General features: G+C 44.0%; 1 protein-coding gene across 2 annotated transcripts in view; it reads left to right on the top strand.

The window, feature by feature from the left end:
- ZAP70 (zeta chain of T cell receptor associated protein kinase 70) overlaps positions 1–22,309 on the top strand; it is a 258,830-nt gene that overhangs the window by 146,885 nt on the left and 89,636 nt on the right. For both annotated transcript variants that reach the window (XM_073544114.1, XM_073544107.1), the window contains 3 exons: positions 10,617–10,797; positions 12,154–12,366; positions 19,297–19,489. In XM_073544114.1, coding sequence (XP_073400215.1) covers positions 10,617–10,797; positions 12,154–12,366; positions 19,297–19,489 — 587 coding nt within the window. The remainder of the gene's footprint in view (positions 1–10,616; positions 10,798–12,153; positions 12,367–19,296; positions 19,490–22,309) is intronic.

The following is a 22,309-nucleotide window of genomic DNA, read 5'->3' as shown; positions in this document are numbered from 1 at the left end:
TCCAGTGTATGATGGGCCATAATAATGCTCCATATATAATTGGCTCCATTTCTAATTCTCCAGTGTATAATGGGCCCCGTAAATCTGCTCCAGTGTCTGATGTCCCCCATTTGGAATGTTCCAGTATTTGATGGGCCTCATGGATGATGCTCCAGTGTATGATGGGCCCAAATAATGCTTCATATATAATGGGCCCCATTTCTAATGCTCCAGTGTATAATGGGCCCTGTATATGCTGCTCCAGTGTCTGATGTCCCCCATTTGGAATGTTCCAGTATATGATGGGCCTCATGGATGATGCTCCAGTGTATGATGGGCCCTAATAATGCTCCATATATAATGGGCTCCATTTCTAATGCTCCACTGTATATGCCCCATAGATGCTGCTCCAGTGTCTGATCTGCCCTATTTATAATGCTCCAGTATATGATGGGCCTCATGGATGATGCTCCAGTGTATGATGGGCCCTAATAATGCTCCATATATAATGGGCACCATTTCTAATGCTCCACTGTATAATGTGCCCCATAGATGCTGCTCCAGTGTCTGATCTGCCCCATTTATAATGCTCCAGTATATGATGGGCCTCAAGGATGATGCTCCAGTGTATGACGGGCCCTAATAATGCTCCATATATAATGGGCTCCATTTCTAATGCTTCACTGTATAATGTGCCCCATAAATGCTGCTGGGCCCTAATAATGCTCCATATATAATGGGCTCCATTTCTAATGCTCCACTGTATAATGGGCCCCGTAAATGATGCTCCAGTGTCTGATGTCCCGCATTTGGAATGCTCCAGTATATGATGGGCCCCATTTTTAATTAACCCAGGCAGGGAATGTGAAAAGAGTTCCATGGAGTAATCTGAAGTGTGTGCTGCCGCATCCTTCACTTTTGGTGTGAGTGAAGGACACAAGGAAAGGGGTTGCTCCTGACCAGAAGCCTGCACTGACAACTCAGTGCTTGCATTTTTTTAAACTTCAGAAGAGGAGGTGATAGAGCTGGAGGCTGTTTCAGCAATGTAAGCCAAAAACAGTTCATGATACTCCGGCTTTAAAAGCAGTCTACCTACTCCCAGAAAAGGGAGCCTCACAGGCCTTCCAGAGCTACACCATGAGGCAGGCTAAAAACCTCCTGCCTTAGCTGCTATTGTGTTTTTGGCACTACCAGCAGATGCACCACCACCACCATCAGTACCAGGTGGCCCCCCATGCCCACATCCGTGTCCTCTTCCACCATACTTCCTCATGTTTTGGAAAATGGACCCAAAATACCAGCAGATATATGGTACTGTATAAGAAGCGTACAGCTCTATACAGTCTAAGGATAACAGTAAATCTCCGTATATATTTCATGAGTCATACACAGATGCTCACATGCTCAGTATGGATTACACAATAAAATAAAAAGTTGAAAAAGGGTACAGTATCACCAGATACAAGGTATATATAGTATAGTGTAAACATTATGAATCTCCATATATATTTCAGGAGGCAGACACAAACGCTCTCAGGCCCAGTATGGATTACACAAGAATATGAAAAGCTGTAAATGGGTAATGTAACACAAGCGTACAGCTGCATACAGTGTTGGGGTAATCTTAAAGCTCCAAATATATTTCCGGAGTAACAGACAGACGTTCACAGGCTCATTATGGATTACACCAGAATCTAAATAGCAAAAAAGGTTACTGTATCAGAAGCGTACAGCTGTATACACTCTTGGCCAAATTTGAAATCTCGGTATATATTTCCGGAGTCACCCTCAGACGCTCACTCAATCTGGGTTTGACCATAATAAAAATGTTGTAAAAAAGGTACTGGATAACAAGATAGCAAGTATATATATTATAGGGTACAATTCAAATCTCCGTATACATAGTCCCGTAGTCAGTCTCAGATGCTTACTCAGTATGGATTTGACCGTAATACTAAATGTCGAACAAAGGTACTGTATAACAAGATACAAGCTGTATCGAGTATAGGGTAAAAATTGGTATCACTGACTCACCGTATATATAGAAGGCGCAAACCGCACACGCTCACTCACTATGGATGATACCGCAATAAAAAATTTTGAACAAAGGTACTGTATCAGCACATACCAGGTGTACCCAGTCTAGGGATAATTGTAAATTTCCGTCTATACTTCCGGAGTCAGACACAGACACTCACAGGCTCACTATGTATTACAACAGAATTTAAAAAGTAGAAAAAGGGAAAGGTATTCGAAGCGTACAACAGTATCCAGTGTTGTGGTACTTTTAAATCTTCATATATATTTCAATCTCAGTAAGCCAGTCCAGACTCTCCGCTACTGGAAACTACATGGATACACGAACAGACGGAAAGTCGAGTGTTAGCCGAAATTTGGGAATTACTCATCGCGGGAAAACCTCCCGGTAGATGTTGCAGAGGCAATGCAGACCCTCAATTACTGTGTCTGTGGAGACAGCGAAAATGGTTCTTTGTGAAGAAATGATTGCTTTATCGCAGTAGCGTGGATCACATCACCGTTACTCGTCTCCATCAAATTGTGATCACAGGGAGAGATGTAGACATGGTCCTCACTGCCTATCATGATGTGTCTGGTCATTTTGGAGTGCAAAAGACAGAAGCCACATCACGTAGGCAATTCTATTGGATTGGCATGAGAGGAGACATTGAAAAATGGTGGCTGGAATGTCACACGTCTGTGACTATCACAACTGTGAAAAGTGATCATAAAGCACCACTGCATCTGCTTGTAAGTTGACGTCCATTACAAACGGTAGCCATTGATCATCTGAAGGTAGAAGCCAGCAGGACAGGCCATAGCTACATCTTAACCATCCTTGATCAATACACCAAATTTCTAGTGGCCATCCCTGTGAAGGATTTAACTGGCCAGACTACACAGCGGTGGAGCAGGGAGAGGTAAGTATTACAACTTGCAAGTGCTGTGGCCATGACCAAGCAAGAGGGGCACACTTGTGGGCGACGGTACTGGCACAGGCCCCCTCATAGTACGCTGGTATGTCTGATGGCGAGTGGGCCCCCTCACCATCATATACACTATATTGTACTATGAGGGGCCCTGTGCCAGTGCCGTCGGCCATCAGTGAGCCCATCCACCTGTTCAGAGCAACAGCACTTGCCCGGGTGCGCCAGGTGTTGACCCCAGCCCTTGGGGGGGTGGGCAGCCCAGTTAGGGAGGTTTAAAAAATGGCATATGTTGATGTGTAGGCTGGACATTCAGCTTCTGCAAATGGCGGAATTGGGCAAGTCCGAACAAGAGGAGGACCAAAGCGAGACAGTTTTCTGGCAACCTATGTGTCATCAGGGGAAGGTGGGACAAAATCCTTTGAAACCCATGAATGGTTCATTTTAATGAAGGTTAGATCATCAACATTTTGGGTTGACAGACGGGGCCTTTTTTCTGTCAGGATTGATCCAGCAGCACTGAAGACTCTTTCAGATAACACACTAGCAGCAGGGCAAGCGAGCTCCTGTAAGGCATAGTGTGCCAATTCAGGCCAGGTGTCCAGTTTAGAGGCCCAATAGTCAAAGGGGAATGACCTCTGAGGGAGAACATCGATATGGGAGGAGAAGTAGTTTGTAACCATAGTTGACAACTGCTGTCTCCTGTCACTTGTAATCGATGCAGTATAAGCAGTCGTGTGAGTGGTATTTGAGAAATCATTCCACAACATGGTCATTAAACCCCTGTCTCCAACACCACTTCAGCTGTGTGCACCACGAACACCTCTTCCATTGTGCCCACTATGGCTCGTGGGAGAACCAGCACCGCTACTGTGTGCTGGGAAAGCCTCAAACAAACGGTTTACCAGAGTTGCTTGTTTGTTAGCCAATATTATCTCTAGGTTCTCCTGTGGCAAGATGTTGTGTAATTTGCTTCTGTAGCGTGGATCGAGGATGCTGGCCAGCCAGTAGTAGTCATCCTTCATCATTTTGGCAATGTGGGGGTCCCTTTTTAGGATCCGCAAGGCATAATCGCACATATGGGCCAATGTTCCAGGTGTCAATAATGCACTGCCACTGCTGGGTGGAGGAGCACTTTCTGGCAAATCCACATCCCTACAGTCACGCACAAACACTGTACCTGACCTTGGAACGCGAACATTTTCTCTTGCCCCCTGAGAAGCATCCTCCTGCCCAAAATAATCATCCCCCTCATCCTCCTCCTCCTCCTCTTCCTCTTCTTCCTCCACCTCGTCCAGGACAGTTCCCTGACCAGACAATGGCTGACGGTCAGAAAGGCTTCCCTCCTCCTCCTCCTCCTCCTGTTCCTCCTCCGCTGCAGATGCCAGATCCTTAATGTGCATCCAACTTTACATGAGCAAACGCATGAGTGGGATGCTCATGCTTATTATTGTGTCGTCTGCGCTTACCAGTCGTGTGCATTCCTCAAAAAATCACTGAAGGACTTTACAGAGGTCTTTCAGCTTTGACCACTGCACACCCGACAATTCCATGTCTTCCCTCAAACTGCCTGCCCTTGTTTCCTCCCACAAATGCATTACAGCCTGCCTCTGTTCGCACAGCCTAACAAAAATGTGAAGGGTGGAGTTCCACCTTGTTGCAACATCTATGATTAGGCGGTGTTTGGGGAGGTGGAACAATCGTTGCAGCTTCTGCATACGACTGGAGTGGACGTTTGAGCGACGGATGTGCGAGAACAGTCTTCGCACCTTATGGAGCAGGGATGTTAACTCTGGATAATTATTAAGGAAGCACTGCACCACCAGGTTCAAAGTGTGAGCCAGGCAAGGTATGTGTGTGAGTTTTGCACAGGCTGTGGCTGCCACAAAATTACGGTCGTTATCACTGACTACCTTGCCTGGTTCAAGATGTAGACTGCCCAGCCATGACTCAGTTTGTCACTGCAAATAGTCGGCCAGTACCTCCGCGGTGTGTCTGTTGTCGCCCAAAGACATCATCTTTAACACAGTCTGCTGACGCTTACCACTAGCTGTTCGATAGTGGGACACCTCGTGTGCAACACTGCCAGCTGTGGATGGAGTGCTCGTGCAACTGCGCTCTGTGGACGAGCTTTCGCTTATGGAGGAGGTGGAGGAGGAGGAGGTTCCACCGCCGCTGTCCCCTTTGGAGCCTGCATCCACCACATTAACCCAGTGCGCAGTGATGAACACGTAACGGCCCTGGCCATGCCTACTGGACCATGCATCTGTTGTGAGGTGCACCTTTCCACTCACTGATTGCTTGAGTGCATGGACAATGTGGTCTTTCACATGCAGGTGGAGGGCTGGGATGACTTTTCGAGAAAAGAAGTGTCGAATGGGTAGGTCATAGAGTGGGACTGCACAGGCCATGAGCTCACGGAAAGCTTCGTTTTAAACCAAACGGTAGAGCATCATCTCTAATGAGATTAGTTTGGCAATGTAGGCGTTCAAACACAGTGTACACGGATGAGAGGATGAGTACTTTCTTGTCCAACTCAGAGTGTCTGGTAGGGTGAGCTGGACTGGAGAGCTGCATATGGGGGAAGTAGCGGTGGACCGGACGGAGTGAGAGGGGGTTGGTGATGGTATTGGTGGTGATGGCCTAGATTCAGTGTTGTGTTGCAAAACCATTGTGATTCCCTGAGTGCTTTGGCCTTGCGACGACACCTCAACATTTAATGCTGGTGGTGTGCTTAACGGTGGCGGTGGTCTTACAGTGGGGGAAGCGATGGAGCGTTGCTGGTTACCTTCAGTCGGAGCAGGTGCACATGTGCTACCTGAGGTTTTGTAGTCTGTCCACGCTTGCAAGTGCATGTTGATTAAATGTCTAAGCATGCAGCTGGTATTCAAATTTCTGAGTTGTTTACCTCGGCTAAAGGTCCTTCAGCACTTCTTACAGGTAACCTTTGCCTCATCAGTAGGATTTTGGACAAAGAAGTGCTACACTGCACTCTTCCTACTATGGTATACATTTTCTGGCCTTGCACGCTGTGCTAAGTTGACCATCTGGCCAAGCTGTCCTGCAACTCTTTTAGTTTTTGGTCCACGTTTTTGGACAGCTACGGGCCAGCCAGATAACCGCTGCTGCGATGTCAATGCCTGCTGCGGATCCTTCTCCTTATCTGAACTATTGCCAGCGCTACCCTCCTCCCCCAATGGATGCCATTCCGGGTCAAGAACTGGGTCATCCATCACCTCCTCTTCAAAGTCATCTACAACTTCCTCTTTACCTTCCTCTGTGTCACCGTGTAAGGTGGTATAGTATGCGGGAAGGGGCACCTGAATTTCATCAGGGTCAGATTCTGGCTCAGTAGACTGCGAGGGCAATGTAGTGCTCTGGGTCAATGTACCAGCAGAATCATCTAGCAGTGTCTGTACATCAGTGCACTCCATGTCAGATTCATATTGGACTGGGGAATTCAGGATTTGACTGGATAACCCAGGCATGGTATGTGAAAAGAGCTCCATAGAGTAATCTGAAGTGTGGGCTGCCGCATCCTTAACTTTTGGTGGGGGTGAAGGACACAAGGAAAGGTGTTTTTCCTGACCCTGTACTGACAACTCCATTCTTGCAGGTTTCAACCATTCAGAAGAGGAGGCAATAGAGCTGGTGGCTGTTTCAGCAATGTACGCCAAAACCTGTTCCTGATGCTCTGGCTTTAAAAGCGGTTTTCCTACTCCAAAAAAAGGGAACCTTACTGGCCTTCTTGGGCCAGATGATGACGCAGGCTCCACAACTCCTGCCTTAGCTGCTATTGTGCTTTTGCCAGAACCAGCCGATGCACCACCACCATCAGTACCAGCCGCGCCCCCCTGCCCACATCCGCGGCCTCTTCCACCATACTTCCTCTGGTTTGGGAAAATATACCAAAAATACCAGCAGAGAGATGGAACTGTATGAGGAGCGTCCAGCTGTGTAAGGTGTATTAAAAAAATTAAATCTATGTATTTATTTTGTTAGTCACAGACGCTCTCACAGTATGTATTTGACCGTAATCCAACAAGCAGATATACAGAACTGTATCAGAAGTGTACAGCTGTATACGTTTTTTGTGTAACTTACAATCTCCGTATATGTATTTACGGAGTGTCACACACACGCTGACTCTGTATAGATGTGACTGTAATGCGAACGGCAGATATACAATACTGTTTGAGAATCGGACAGCTCTATATGGTGTCTGTAGGGAAAATTGTCAATCTCTGTCTATTTGTATACGGACTGACACACGCTGTCTCTGTTTAGTTTTGACCGTGATCAAACAGCAGATATACGAAACTGTTTGAAAAGCGGACAGCACTCTAAGGTGTAGGTCTGGAAAAACGGAAAAACTCCCCGGCTTTTTTTCCAGAGTCACACACAGATAGCTTCTATTTGTCCATGATACAAGGCGGTACATGGTAGTGTGTGAGGAGCGTACACTGCTATACGGTGTCTGTATGGAAAATTGTCAATCTCCGTCTATTTTTATACGGAATGACACACGCTGTCTCTGTATAGTTTTGACCGTTATCAAACAGCAGATATACGAAACTGTTTGAAAAGCGGACAGCTCTATAAGGTGTAGGTTTGGAAAAATGGAAAATCTCCTCGGCTTGTTTTTCCAGAGTCACACACAGATAACTTCTATTTGTCCGTGATACCAGCCAGTACACGGTAGTGTGTGAGGAGCGTACACCGCTATACGGTGTGTGAAAAAATGAATGCTCGGTAACTCACTAGAACAAAATAATAAAAGTTGGAGTGCTTTGAAAAAAGAAGTTTGAACAGCAGTGTGCACACAGCAATGCAGCTATCAGGTAGCCTTAAAAGGCAGCCTAATCACCACCAGCGCTGCTGCACACAACAAAAATCCTCCCCTTTCACTGCACACTAACTGTACAGTGAAAAGCGCTGTCAGCAGAAGCAATTTTTTTGTTCTTCTTCCCTGCCTAATGCTCTCCCTTATTCAGAATCAGCAGCAGCACCTCTCCCTATTCTAAGATCGGCAGAAGTAAGATGGCAGTCGGCGGTCATGGCCTTTTAAAGCAATTGTGACACCACACAAAGCCAGCCAATCACTTCAATGCCCTTCTCTAAGATGGTGGTGGCCGCTGCCCATGTCATCGCGTTGCCCACAGTGTGCGTCCTCCTTCAATGACTGAGAAAAGGCGCTGGAAGCATTATTTGAAACGCGACTTTGGCGCTCGGCGACATCATGGCCGACCTCACGCTATGGTCGGGTTTCGATCAGCGAAACCTGACTAGCTAAAGTCGGCGATTTATTAATTTGACCGAACTGTTTCGCTCAACTCTACCTTTAAGTTTTGCACTCTTTGTTTCATTGTAGCCATTTGGTAAATTCAAAAAAGTTCATTATTTTTCTCATTAATGTACACTCTGTGCCCCATCTTGACTGAAAAAAAAATGGAAATGTAGAATTTTTTGCAAATTTATTAAAAAATAAAAACTGAAATATCACATGGTCTTAAGTATTTAGACCCTTTGCTCGGTATTGAGTAGAAGCACCCTTTGCTAGTACAGCCATGAATCTTCTTGGGAATGAGGCAACAAGTTTTTCATACCTGGATTTGGGGATCCTCTGCCATACTTACTTGCATATCCTCTCCAGTTCTGTCAGGTTGGATGATGTACATTGGTGGACAGCCATTTTCAGGTCTCTCCAGAGATGCTCAATTGGGTTTAATTCAGGGCTATGGCTGGGCCAATCAAGAATGGTCACAGAGTTATTCTGAAGCCACTCCTTTGTTATTTTAGCTGTGTGCTTAGGGTCATTGTCTTTTTGGAAAGTGATAGGTGAACCTTCGGCCAAGTCTGAGATCCAGAGCACTCTGGAAGAGGTTTTCATCCAGGATATCTCTGTGCTTGGCTGCATTCATGTTTCCTTCAATTGCAACCTGTCGTCCTGTCCCTGCAGCTGAAAAACACCCCCATAGCATGTTGCTGCCACCACCATGTTTCACTGTTTGGATTGTATTGGGCAGGTGATGAGCAGTGCCTGGTTTTCTCCACACATACTGCTTAGAATTATTACCAAAAGTTCTATCTTTGTCTCATCAGACTGGAGAAACTTATTTCTCATAGTCTGGGAGTCCTTCATGTGTTTTTTAGCAAACTTTATGCAGGCTTTCATATGTCTTGCACCTAGGAGAGGCTTCCGTAAGGCCACTCTTCCATACATGCCCAACTGGTGGAGGGCTGCAGTGATAATTGACTTTGTGGAATTTTCTCCCATCTCCCTACTGCATCTGTGGAGCTCAGCCACAGCTGGACTCCAGTGAAGGAGCAGAACCATCTCAAGGAGGATCACAAGAAAATGGACAGCATGTGACTTAAATATGAGTGTCTGAGCAAAAGGTCTGAATACTTATGACCATGTGATGTTTCAGTTTTTCTTTTTTAATAAATTTGCAAAAAATTCTACATTTCTGTTTTTTCAGTCAAGATGGGGTGCATAGTGTACATTTTTGAATTTACCAAACTGCTGCAATGAAGTGAAGAGTGTAAAATTTAAAGGGGTGCGAATACTTTCTGTACCCACTGTACATTGGTACAGGCTATGACTTTTATCATATCAGGCTATTTTATCATATCAATAACATTCATGAGCTTACATGAAAAATGCCATAGTCACAGATCTATGTGTCATGGTGTGAACACAGACTGAAGGCAGGTTGCCAGACTTGCCCTTAACAGCCTCATATACAATATGTCTATAAGTATGTCAAGTATGTCTATAAGACTGTCAAGTTTGGTTCAGGAGACATGCATCTGATCTGTACATCATTGTCTATGCTTAGACCGTGACACCCAGATGTGTGAACTTCGCATGAGAGAGCAAAGCGGCTAGTTACTAACCTTGCACACAGTGGAGAAAAATGCTGCCCATGGATTGTACAATGAAACATATGTACACATTTAACCCCATGGCCATTTTCAGTTTTTTTATTTTTGTTTTTTCCTCCCCTCCTTCAAGGACCCAAGACTTTTTTCATATTTCCATCAATACGGCATAGAATATTAAAACATTAATGCACCTCACAATCTTACTGGGTCACATTATTGTACACTGGGCTCCTCTTCCGTGGCAATAGCAATGTTTGTAAAAGCAGAACACAAGATCAGATGTTCTTTCTGGAAAAATAGGACCCAATTCATCACTGCCTTTGTGCCCGTTTTTGGCTTACTTTGCATATTTCTTTTTGTTTGCACTTGATTTATTATTCTATCTGCTTTTTAAAGTCTATTTTAGATGTGCTCGCCTGTTGTTTTTTTGTCTTCTGCTTTGTGGGCGGAGATTAATAACTCCAGATGTTTTCGCCTGATTCATCAATTGTGACTTTTTAAACAGTCACAAAATTTGGCGCAACTTAACTCCCATCTTCCTGGTTGTATTTTTGAATATGCCAAAATTTCGGTTCAAATTTTTTGATTTTGGATCCCCATGGGACTTTTTGTGGCAAGAGTTGCACAACCTGTTCAAGACAGGAAGAAAGCCCATTTTTGACTTAATTCATAAAAATAAACTATTAACACTTCTATTTTTTAAAGGATTTATACTGTGCTCCACACCTGCTTAAAACATTTGTGCAGTATTGTCATTATGCAATACATTTGCTTTCCTACCTAGTAATCTACCTTTACTTATAGCCGATGCGAAAACTCGGATTTTGCCCATGGACACTAGTGTGTACGACAGCCCCTACAGTGATCCGGAAGAACTGAAGGAACGAAAGGTCTTTTTAAAGAGAGAACTTCTTTTGATAGACGAAGTAGAATTGGGCTCAGGAAATTTTGGCTGTGTCAAAAAAGGTGTTTACAAGATGAAAAAGTAAGTAATTCTGTGATACATTTAACTATTTATCTGCCAGATGGTTCTGCATGGTTTTGACTTTCTTGACCTTCTTATACCTCTTACAGACAGTGCTACATGGGAGACAAGTATGCAAAGTACCTCTCTTTCTTCCTGGAAATGAGCTAATTTGCATACTTGTACCCCAATGTCATTTTAAGGCATTTATAAAAATCCAGTAAAGCTAGATCACCACCAATGGGATCCAACCAATTCCTGGATCAATACACTACCAAATGCAAATGAAAGATTCAGCAGTGAAGAAATTTTCCATGAAATATCACATTTTTTTCATGTTGGAATAAAAATGTAGTAAAAGAGCAGGAGTCTCTAACCAACCTTCATGTTTCCATAATAAATCCTTAGTCATGGTGAACTGTACATATACAGCTGTCCAACCGGACATCAGGTTTGATGGCTGCCTATGTTTTAGCTGGTGTTTTCCGCCAGATTTATGCAGTTGTGGTATTTTTTTTCTTCTATGACAGGCTCCCTTTAAAGGGAACCTGTCATGTAAATATACACTATTAGGGCTCATACTCACCTGCGAGAGACTCGCACGATTCTTGTGCGAGTCTCTCGCATGAAAACCTGGGACTGCCGCCGGCACTGGGACCGGAGCGTACGGTGGCATAGAAATACATGTAGCCGCACGCTCCGATCTGAGTGCCGGCAGCAGTCCCAGGTTTTCATGCGAGAGACTCGCACAAGAATCGTGTGAGTCTCTCGCAAGTGAGTATGAGCCCTTAACCTGCACATATGGGATTAATCTGCAGGTTCACAGCGCTCTGAAAAATTAGGCAGATGTAATGTTTATAAAAATCACTTTTATTACTTGATTAACATTTACAAAAAAAAACAGAGGCCACAAGAGTCAAGATAAAAAAGAAAATTAAAAAGAGGAGGATGGATGTGGAATAATTTAAAAGAGTTATAAGCAGTATGTCAAAGATATAAAATATATAAATAATAAATAAATATAGAAAGCCATTGACAAGGAATTTAATGAATAATAACTAAATTTTGCACGTTGTGACAAAGTCTAAAATCCCATTTTATGCAAAACATAAGAACTAACGCTGAAAGTGCACAGTGCAACAATACATAATAAATAAATATGAATACAATATTAATACAACAATATTAATGTACAGTAACAAAAGAATGGTTCTGTTAAAAAAAAAAATTGTAAATTGAGTATTGCACAACACTGCATAATACACCAGAATGTCAAAAACCCATATTGAAGTAACAGGGTTTTATATTGTCATTTAAAGGTCTCAAAGCTATAGATACTACACTATCACTTTACCTTTGTAATATCTTACTTTGCAGACGTCAAATTGATGTGGCCATTAAGATCTTGAAGATACAGAATGAAAGCAGTAATGGTGTAAAGGATGAGATGATGAAGGAAGCAGAAATCATGCATCAGCTGGACAATCCATACATTGTGCGAATGATTGGGGTATGTCAGGCAGAGTGCCTCATGCTTGTCATGGAAATGGCATCTTCTGGACCCTTGAATAAATTTCTCTTAGCGAAAAAGTAAGTGTTGGAAATGATTCAAGAATTTGTCAATCAATGCTTTGCGACTATGGAGATCTGAATGGAAGCCGTAGCTTTATGTTTTGATATGTAATACATATTTAATTTATGCAGGTTATGCAAGTTATTAGTTTTTGCAGTTAACGGTTTTGAAGGTGATTTACATCCTTATAATTGGCTCATGATTACATGTCTCATAATGAAATGTTTTACAACTTTGTAATCCATTCCAACTCATATTGGTCTTAGGCCTCATTCAGCTGTCCATGTTGAATGTATGTGTTGTATCCGTTTTTACAAGGATAGAACAAGTACCCATTATATCTATGGAACTATCCATATGTCCTTGTTTTTCCATGGATCGCGTGTCTGTGCAAAACCCATGAAGACATTTCTGGTTTTCTTTAGTATCATGGCCAATACAAGTCTATGAGGTCGTGAAATACATGTACAGCACATAAATGGTATCAGTGTGTAATCAGTGTCCTGTCTGTATTTAACATTGCAAAGAATAGGAGAAACTTTTTAATTTATTTATCCATCAGCGAAAAACACTGATGACTGATGGTAAAACCAGACAAACAGATGAAACACAAATAATACACTGATGGCAAAAATGGACACATACACTGGACCGTACACTGATCCAAGTCATTGATCACGCGGTACCATTTTTTCACATACATCTTTAAACACAGATGTGTGAATGAGGCCTTAAAAGGAGGGATTTTTTTTTCCTGGAAGTCTAAAGTGGCTTATTATAACATATCTAATATTTCTGGTACTTTACTATGACAAAAGGTTGACAGTTCGGGACTAGAGTTGTGCGAAACAGGTTGGTCAAATTCAAAAGTCGCCGACTTTCGCAAAAGTCGGGTTTCATGAAACGAAACCCGACCACAGTGTGAAGTCGGCCATGCGGTCGGTGACCCAAGCGCCAAAGTCGGGTTTCGCCGAATGCTTGTGGGTCGCCCTCCCAGGACTGTGGGGTACTCGGTACCGGGCCGGTGTCAGGTGGAAATGTGTCACAGCAGCGGTTACCCGGTCCGTGGCCCTGGGCACCCAAATCAATAGTGGTTTGTGATACAGTTTATATGAACAGTTCGTGACGCCACCTGTGGTGTTTGGCAAGTAAGATGTTAAGCCAGCGCTGCATGCAGATCCACTGGGACTGATGAGATGGTGAAGCAAAGATGGTGTAGTTCCCCACAGGTGGAGCTGTAGTCTCAGGGCCGTGTGGATGTAGGATTAGAGGAGAGGCGCAAGCGGTGAGGGGATTGGTACCCAGGTGTAGCGGTGCTGAAGATGTTAGTGCGGAAATGAATGGAGGACACCAGGGCTTGCAGTTTCAACGCTTTACTCACAGTTCGTGGTACACACTGGTGCCCGCTTCCATGCCGTGTCCTCCGGGGCAGAGACTCAGCCAACCCCCCGGGCAAGTCAGGGCTCTCCTCTCCAACACTCCGCCAACATGTACCTTTCCTGAACGACTCGGCCAATGCGCCCTTTTAGTGTGAAGCTCGCCAGTACCGTGGTACTCTGGAGTTCCTCCTGCCAGATGTTCCTAGCAATTCTACTCGTATGGCAGACAGCTGAAGCCTCTGTCGGGGACCCCCTTTCTCCGGAGTCCTGGCTCTCTATTCAGTTGCTGTTGTGCCCCAAGTCTAAGTTGGGAGTAGTGCAGTTACAGCCAACTACCCCACCGGTATCTGCTGCAGAACCATAAGCGTCCATACAACCTCGGGGACCGGGCCCCGGCCTTGCGCTGAGAACCTATAGGCAGGGTTCCTCTTCCAACCCACAACTCCTCTCTGTTCTCTCTACTCCTTTGTTCCGTACTTGTCTCTCTTTCCTATGGAAGCTTAGGTTGCAGTTCTATGTCTTTCTCTCTCTTGTTCCTTTCCTGTGCCAGCTGGCTCAGATCACTGAGGCAGCTGCAGCACTCCTCCTGGACCCGTCCTCAGACTCTCCTGACTGACTGTCCTTCTCTCACCTGACCTCCCGCCAGACTAACCTGTAATTCTAAACCTTCCCAACCTTTTATGTGGATCTCAACTCCACCCACCTCCCAGCACATCCAGTGTTCCATGCAGGGAACCACCAAGGCACTCCTAATGTCTAGGAGGAGAGATAGACCTCACTGTGGTTGTGCAGAAGTACCCTGTTGTGTGGGATGCAAGTGTTGGAGTGTGGAAAGGAGCTCCCAACTTACCTAGGCGGTGGGGCACTACACCTTAGGAGAAGGTGCAGTACCTCTGTGGCGACTGAGCCTCAGGGGCGCCACACTTGCACGTGACTTTTTTCAGCCAATGAGAGAAGGGGAGCAGAGCGTAGCTGAAGTGGGAGAGAGAGAGAGAGGGAGAGAGAGAGGGAGAGGGAGAGATTTTGCCGCCTCTAGGGTTAAAATTCATGCCAGGTGTGTTTACAGTCCTCCACTCACTGCTGACTTTTCTCCCCATTGACTTGCATTGGGTTTCATGTTTCATGACATTTCCCGACTTTTTCCTATAGTCGGCCGATTTCGTTCGACTCGCCTTTTGCGAAAGTCAGATTTCATGAAACCCGACTCGACCCTAAAAAAGGCAAAGTCGCTCATCTCTATTCGGGACAGTTATAGGTTAACATCTAATGTTCCTGGATGATTAGTGATGTTAAGTGTCTACCAAGAATTATTATAAAGCAATATACATATTTATTAATATATTTATGGTATAACATTAGAGTGTGATTGGGTTAGTAACCTTAGGGCAAATCCAGCAAAGTGTAACTAAAATTTAATTTTAAAATAAAAAAGACATAAAAAAGCAAATGAATCGAGGTCTTTGCTTATAGGGGGAGAGGTTTGCTTATGTGTAAAATCATCCCTGAAACACATCCTACATGATAATACATGTGAGACTAATAAAAATGTAAAGTCCCTGTGGATGTTGATAAGGGGAGAATAAAAGAATAATAAAATATTGATAGGGATTTGTTATAAGTAGGGATGAGCAAACTTGAACTGTAAAGTTCAGAATCCATACCAGACACCCAGTGTCCGAAACCCGAACATGGACTTTTATCAAGATGTCCAATTTTTGATTCTGATGCCAATTAAAGTTTGTTGAAATGTGGAAAGGATGCAGCGCAGCCAGTCAACAAACTTTTAGGCTGTGGGCACTTCCAGAGCCATCACAGCCATGCCAAATATTGGCTTTATTGTGAATGGCCAGCACAGTACGTGTACTGACCTGTATAAATGCTGGATTACTACTGCCACTGCCATTTTGCTATGGTTAGTGTAGGGCAGGATACAGCTGGAGTGAGGAACAGTTTTAAGTACTCTGTACTTGTTTGAATGGGAGTCCTGTGCCAAAAAGTTGCTGTGTGTACTCTACACTAGAGTCTAGAGATGATCTCATATTTCAATGTTCGGTTCAGATTATGATCTCCCAATTTACAATATTTGCTGATTTGTTCATTGAATATTCGCCGAATATAGCCGAAAGCCATTGCAGTCAAGAGGAGGCAAAAACAAACACATACACAACACCTTCAAATGGGCCCAAAAGCACACATCAAATTAGGGGCAGACATTAGGTGAATGGCCTCAATTCATCCACAGTACAAATTTTAGAATGGCACGGCAGCAATCAGCCATGTATGAGGTATCAGGGTCTGGGCCAGGATTTACAGCTTTGAATTGAATTTCAAATTAAGATGAGGTGAGTGAGGCATCGGTGTAGGCCTCCTGTGCTGGGAGCCTTGATACCACATGCAACAGTTTAACCTGCTTTTATGCTCAACCACACTCAGGTGGCACAATTATCAATTTCGTAGACTACTAATGTCAGAAAAATCTAAGGATAGTAACACGGGCAGTTGACTCAAAGGAAGTGGAGGTCTACTAATTTACAAATATTAGTGGCAAACACTACCAATGTGGCATCAATTTCACCAGTATAGAACTAGAATAATGGGTACCAACATCTCTTCTACTACAGCCAACCCAGCAGATGTAGACCCAACCAGGAGTGTTCACATTTCAAACTATTAGTGGCAGACACCAATAACGTGGCATCAATTTCATCAGAGTAGAAATAGTATATTAGGGACCGAAACGTCTTCCACTACTGCCAACCCTGCAAATGTTGAAAATGCAAACTGGGAAAAGGAGCACACAATAGGGCTTTAAATGTTAAAATAACACATAAACCAACATGGATCTGCTCACCTGGTGGTGTTGCAACAAAGCAACATATAACAAAAGCATAGATCAGCTGCTGCAAGACATAAGTCCAAAGGACTTAGAGTAAGAACATATCTGGGTGAAGTGTCACTGGATGCGCTGCTGATAATAGAATTCCACAAATATTTCTGTTACACACTTTATTTAAACAGGTTTACAAAGTCAACTCGTTTCGAGGTCAACGCAGAACCTCTTCATCAGGACAAAAACCTACTCCAGGGCTGACCTACTAAGGGTGGCAACTGACTCCCTAGAGTGGGTTGGCTTGAACGGCCTGAAGGAGGGACGAAGAATACAGGCAGGCACTGTAGGGACACTGTAACCATGGGTGCAGATAGGACCAACTGAGGAACAAAAAAGCACTGGCAGATGCGGGCTGGACCGGGTGTAAGACAGATGGGCACTGGCAGATGCGATCTGGACCGGCTGATTGACAGAAGAGCTCAGATAGGTAAGAGCAAATGGGTACAAGGTAGACAAGCAGACAGGAGGACCTGTGGAACCTGACAACTAGCAAACATGCAAGGCAAACTAACAATATTGCTCAGGCACTTCCATATTGAAGGAGGAGCCTTAGGGAAACATGCGTGATCCCTTTAACAGGGAGGTGGCATGCGCAAAATAAGCTTAGTGCATGGGCCTACAACTGGACCTTGGGGGACACCGACACATAGGGGGCAAGATGAAGAGATGCTGTGTGAGTGTGGGACCCTGAATGTCATGTCTGTTAGGTATGATGAGATCCAACAAAGGGCTAAGTCTGTAATGACAAGAGATCAGAAAGTCTGTAGTAAGAGGAAATGGTCCACTGTGTCAAAGGCAGATGCCAAGTCCAAGAGAAGGAGGAGGACAAACTAGTGTCACTTTTATTTGACGGTTAGTAGATCGTTGGTGAAAGTAGTCAGGGCAGTGTCAGTGGAATGGTGCTGTCAGAAGCCATATTGTAAGCGTTGAAAGAGGGAGCAAGCGGAGAAGTGGGAGGACAGTTCAAAATGGATGTGTTATTCCAGGAGTTTGGAGGCACAGGGGAGAAGTGAGATGGGGTGACAGCTAGACACAGTATGGTTCAAGGGAGGGCATTTTGAGGATCGGTGTGATCGAGGTATGTTTGAATCTCGAGGGGGAAGACACCAGTTGTTAGTGACAGGTTGAAGAGGTGGGTTTGGCTTTGGATGAAGACTGTGGTAAGGTTAGGAATGAGGTGGGACGTTATTGGCTCAAGGTCACAAATGGTGAGGCAAAATCTTCAGCTGAAATGACAGGAGAGGGAGGGGGAACTGGTGGACGTAGGAGAGAATTTAAAGTACTGAATAGCTGTATAGCTGTTTAGAGTTGCGAGACAGGTATGATATGAGATATGAGAAATAGGTTTGTTTTGCTGCAGTGAGCAATTGTGCAGCATTTTTACAACTTCTGTTACTGAAGGGGCTACTACACTCCCTTTCTTTGGCAGCCGCACAGTGGTAAGCTTTGTAGATGAAGGCCAGAAAGAAAATGTGCTCCAGTAGATGGCAAGCGCTGCTCCTCTTCCTCCACCTTAATATCACACACAGTACAATCGTCAGACATGGCACTCCAATTACCTTTGTTTTCCCCCATGTCACAACTCTCCAACCGCCCAACTGACTGTAGGGAACCACAGATGGCTGAATCTGCAGATCTGTTCACACATTCTGTGCCATTGCAATTGGAACTCTCACTGATTAAGACTTATAGGCATATAGGTGGACATGAAAACCAGAACGATAACACAGTCTTTTTATTAGCTTTATGTTTTTTGGTCATATAGGTGGAAAGCAATCTCAACTTTAGTGACCAGTGCCAGGCACCTGCTGCCAAGGCAAATAAAATGGGATGCATTAAAAGATGCATAGATGCTCATAACAAGACATCTTTTTGAGTTATGCAAGTCACTAGCACAGCCATGCTTAGAATACTGTGCAATTTTGGTCTCCGGTTTATAAGGAGGACATAGTTGAACTTGAGCGGGTGCAGAGAAGAGCGACCAAAGTTATAAAAGGAATGACTGAACTGCAATACCAAGACCGGTTATTAAACTTGGGGTTATTCAGTTTGGGAAAGCAAAGGTTTAGGGGTGACCTTATTACAATGTACGTACATACAGTATAGATGAGAGAACAGTACAGAGATCTTCCTAAAGATCTTTTTACACCTAGAACTGCATCGGTGGCAAGGGGACATTGTTTATGTCTAGAGGGAAGATGTTTTAATCATTACCACAGACAGCAATTCTTTACAGTATGAGAAGACTATGGCTCTCTCTCACATAATGTTGTAATGGTTGATTCACTACAAGAGCTCAACGAGGGCCTGGGTGCCTTTCTTGAAAAATATATACTTAAGATTACAGGTTATGGGTACTAGATTTTATGATAGGAAGTTGATTCAGGGAACTAATCTGATTGCTCTTTGTGGATTCAGGAACAAATTTTCCCCCTAATATGGAGGTAATAGTGTATGCCTAATTGGGTTGTTGCCTTTCTCTGGATCGACATGTTTGGTTATAGGTTGAACTTGATGGACTACCTTCAACCTTAAAAACTATGAAACTTTTTTAGAGGACATTTACCCATAGAATACTGTATATTTTACACTACAATATTTGTATGTAATATCTTTTACATAAAACGTATTGCCTCTTCTTTATTTAAAGTTAACATCTTTTTGTGTGTCTCTTGTAGGGATGAGATTCCCGTCAATAATGTTGTAGAACTTATGCACCAAGTGTCCCTGGGAATGAAGTACCTTGAAGAACACAACTTTGTACATCGTGATTTGGCTGCTCGCAACGTCCTCCTGGTGAACCAGCATTATGCAAAAATCAGTGACTTTGGGCTCTCTAAGGCCCTTGGAGCTGATGACAGTTATTATACGGTAATAATATTCAAGGTTTTGCTCAGTAGATATGACATTACTCAAGCCAATTCCGGGCAGCAGTTACAGACACCACTCACTATGTACTGAGCGCTGACTGAAGCTGCACCTCTATGACTGAAAGCTGGAAGCTGCCAGAAGGAATAAAGTTAATTTCTTCCCACTAGCCTCATCTAGGGGTGGTAGCTATGCGGCATTAAAATGCTATAAACCTGCAGATTAACCCCCTGTCTGCTGGTTTATAGTGTTTTGAGACATAACAGGTTCCCTTTAATGAGGGGTATGGTGCCAGAAATCTTACTACAATCAGGGAAAAGTAAAATTGGTGTAACTTTTCATGAATTAGCCCTGGCCAGGCTCAGCCCATTTTAGCATAGCTAGGCGGAACCGGTGTGAAAACACCAAGTGTTGCACAATTTTGCTGTACATTCCAAAGAATGCAAAAATATTGTGACTTACTAAAGTGTTTTACACCAGAATTCTGGCTTAAACACCTTAATGAACTAGGGCCTATGTGTCTTGACTATCTAGTCTAAGGTCGGTCCATGGCAGGCTGTCCTCAAATCTGCTTACCTAGATTGACAGGTCTCTGTCATGACTGCAATAACGCAGAAAGTGCTTGATTCATGTATTCTGTGATTTGGATAGTGGAAATCTCATGTCCGTTGTCTATACATATAATATTGATGATCTACTCATTGCACAGGTCATCAGAATCAGATTGGGGAGTCTGATACTCATCACCCCGACTAATCAACTGTTAGCCACTGTCAAGTATTGCACTTCAACTCCAATTCAAGAAATCATAGCAACTGATTGTTGGGGGTGCCAGGTAGAGTTGAGCGAAATGGGTCGAAAAAATTCAAAAGTCGCCGACTTTCGCCAAAGTCGGGTTTCATGAAACGAAACCCGACCTTAGCGTGAGGTCGACCACAAGGTCGGCGACTTTAGCGCCATAGTCGCATTTCAAAAGATGCTTTAGCGCCCTTTTTAAGCCAATCAAGAAGAACGGACACTGTGGGCAATGTGATGACATAGGCAGCCATCACCAACATCTTGGAGAAGGGCATGCAAGTGATTGGCTTGCTTTGTTTGGCGTCACAGGGGGTATAAAAGGGTGGGGATGCTGACCGCCATGTTACTCATGCTGATCTCAGAATAGGGAGAGCTGCTGCAGCTGCTGATTCTGTAGGGAGAGCGTTAGGAAGGCAAAAAGAAAAAAAAACTGCTTCTGCTGCTAGCGCTTTTCACTGTAGTTACTGTGCAGTGAAAGGTGAAAATTTTTGCTTTTGTGCAGCAGTGCTGGTGGTGATTAGCCTGCCTTTTAAGGCTAGCTGCATTGCTGTGTGCACACTGGTGTTCAAACTGCTTTTTTAAAAGCAATCCAAATTGTATTGCTTTGTCCTGGTGAGGTAGTGAGCGTTCATTTTTTCACACACCGTACAGCGGTGTACACTCCTCACACAGTACCGTGTAACGGCTGCTATCACGGCCAAATTGAAGCTATCTACGTGTGTGACTCTGAAAGGAAAAGTCGAGGAGTTTGTCCGTTCTTACAGACCTACACCTTATAGTTTTGTCCGTTTTTCAAACAGTTTAGTATATTTGCTGTTTGATTACATTCAAAACTAGAGAGAGATAGCGTGTGTCAGTCCGTATACAAAAACACGGAGCTTGACAATTTTACATACACCGTACAGCGGTGTACGTGCACGCTCCTCTCTCAGTACCGTGTAACGGCTGTTATCACGGCCAAATTGAAGCTTTCTACGTGTGTGACTCTGTAAGGAAAAGTCGAGGAGTTTGTCCGTTCTTTCAGACCTACACCTTATAGTTTTGTCCATTTTTTCAAACAGTTTAGTATATTTGCTGTTTGATTACATTCAAGACTAGAGAGAGACAGCGTGTGTCAGTCCGTACACAAAAACACGGAGCTTGACAATTTTACATACACCGTACAGCGGTGTACGTGCATGCTCCTCTCTCAGTACCGTGTAACGACTGTTATCACGGCCAAATTGAAGCTATCTACGTGTGTGACTCTGTAAGGAAAAGTCGAGGAGTTTGTCTGTTCTTACAGACCTACACTCTAGGGAGATTCCAATTCTGCCCAATTCTATATACACCTTGTAGTTTGTCATACACTAGGCAATTTCTGCTGGTCACATTGCGATGTTATAGACACAGGGCCTGACAGAATCCAACTGTGTCCTGAAGTGTAGAGAGATTCCAATTCTCCACAGTCCTCTATCCACCTTTCTTACAACATCCAGAATCTGCCTGTCACATTGCGGTGTAAAATAAACAGGGCCTGACAGAATCCAACTGTGTCCTGAAGTCTACAGAGATTCCAGTTCTCCACTTCTCCACAGTCCTCTATCCACCTTTATTACACCATCCAGAATCTGCCTGTCACATTGCGGTGTAAAATAAACAGGGCCTGACAGAATCCAACTGTGTCCTGAAGTCTACAGAGATTCCAATTCTCCCCACTACTATATACACCTTGTACCTTGTTTTACAGTACCATATAGTTGGTGTTTTTTTGGGTACATTTTCCCCAAAAATGAAGTGTGGTGGAAGAGTCTGTGGAAGTGGGCGGGAGTTGGCAGCTGGTAATGATGGTGTTGGTGTTGGTGGTGGATCTGCTGGTAGTGGCAAAAGCAAAATAGCACCTAATGCAGGAGGTGTTGAGCCTGCGTCATCGTCTGGCTTCACAAGGCCTCAAAGTCTCCCTTTTCTGGGAGTAGGTAAACCGTTTTTAAAGCGGGAGCTTCAAGAACAAGTTTTGGCTTACATTGCTGACTCAGCCTCCAGCTC

The sequence above is a fragment of the Dendrobates tinctorius genome, unplaced genomic scaffold, assembly GCF_039654945.1.
Source record: "Dendrobates tinctorius isolate UK_male_01 unplaced genomic scaffold, ASM3965494v1 ptg000011l, whole genome shotgun sequence".
In the NCBI taxonomy this organism is placed as follows: Eukaryota; Metazoa; Chordata; class Amphibia; order Anura; family Dendrobatidae; genus Dendrobates; species Dendrobates tinctorius.
This window is presented reverse-complemented; position numbering and strand designations above follow the sequence as displayed.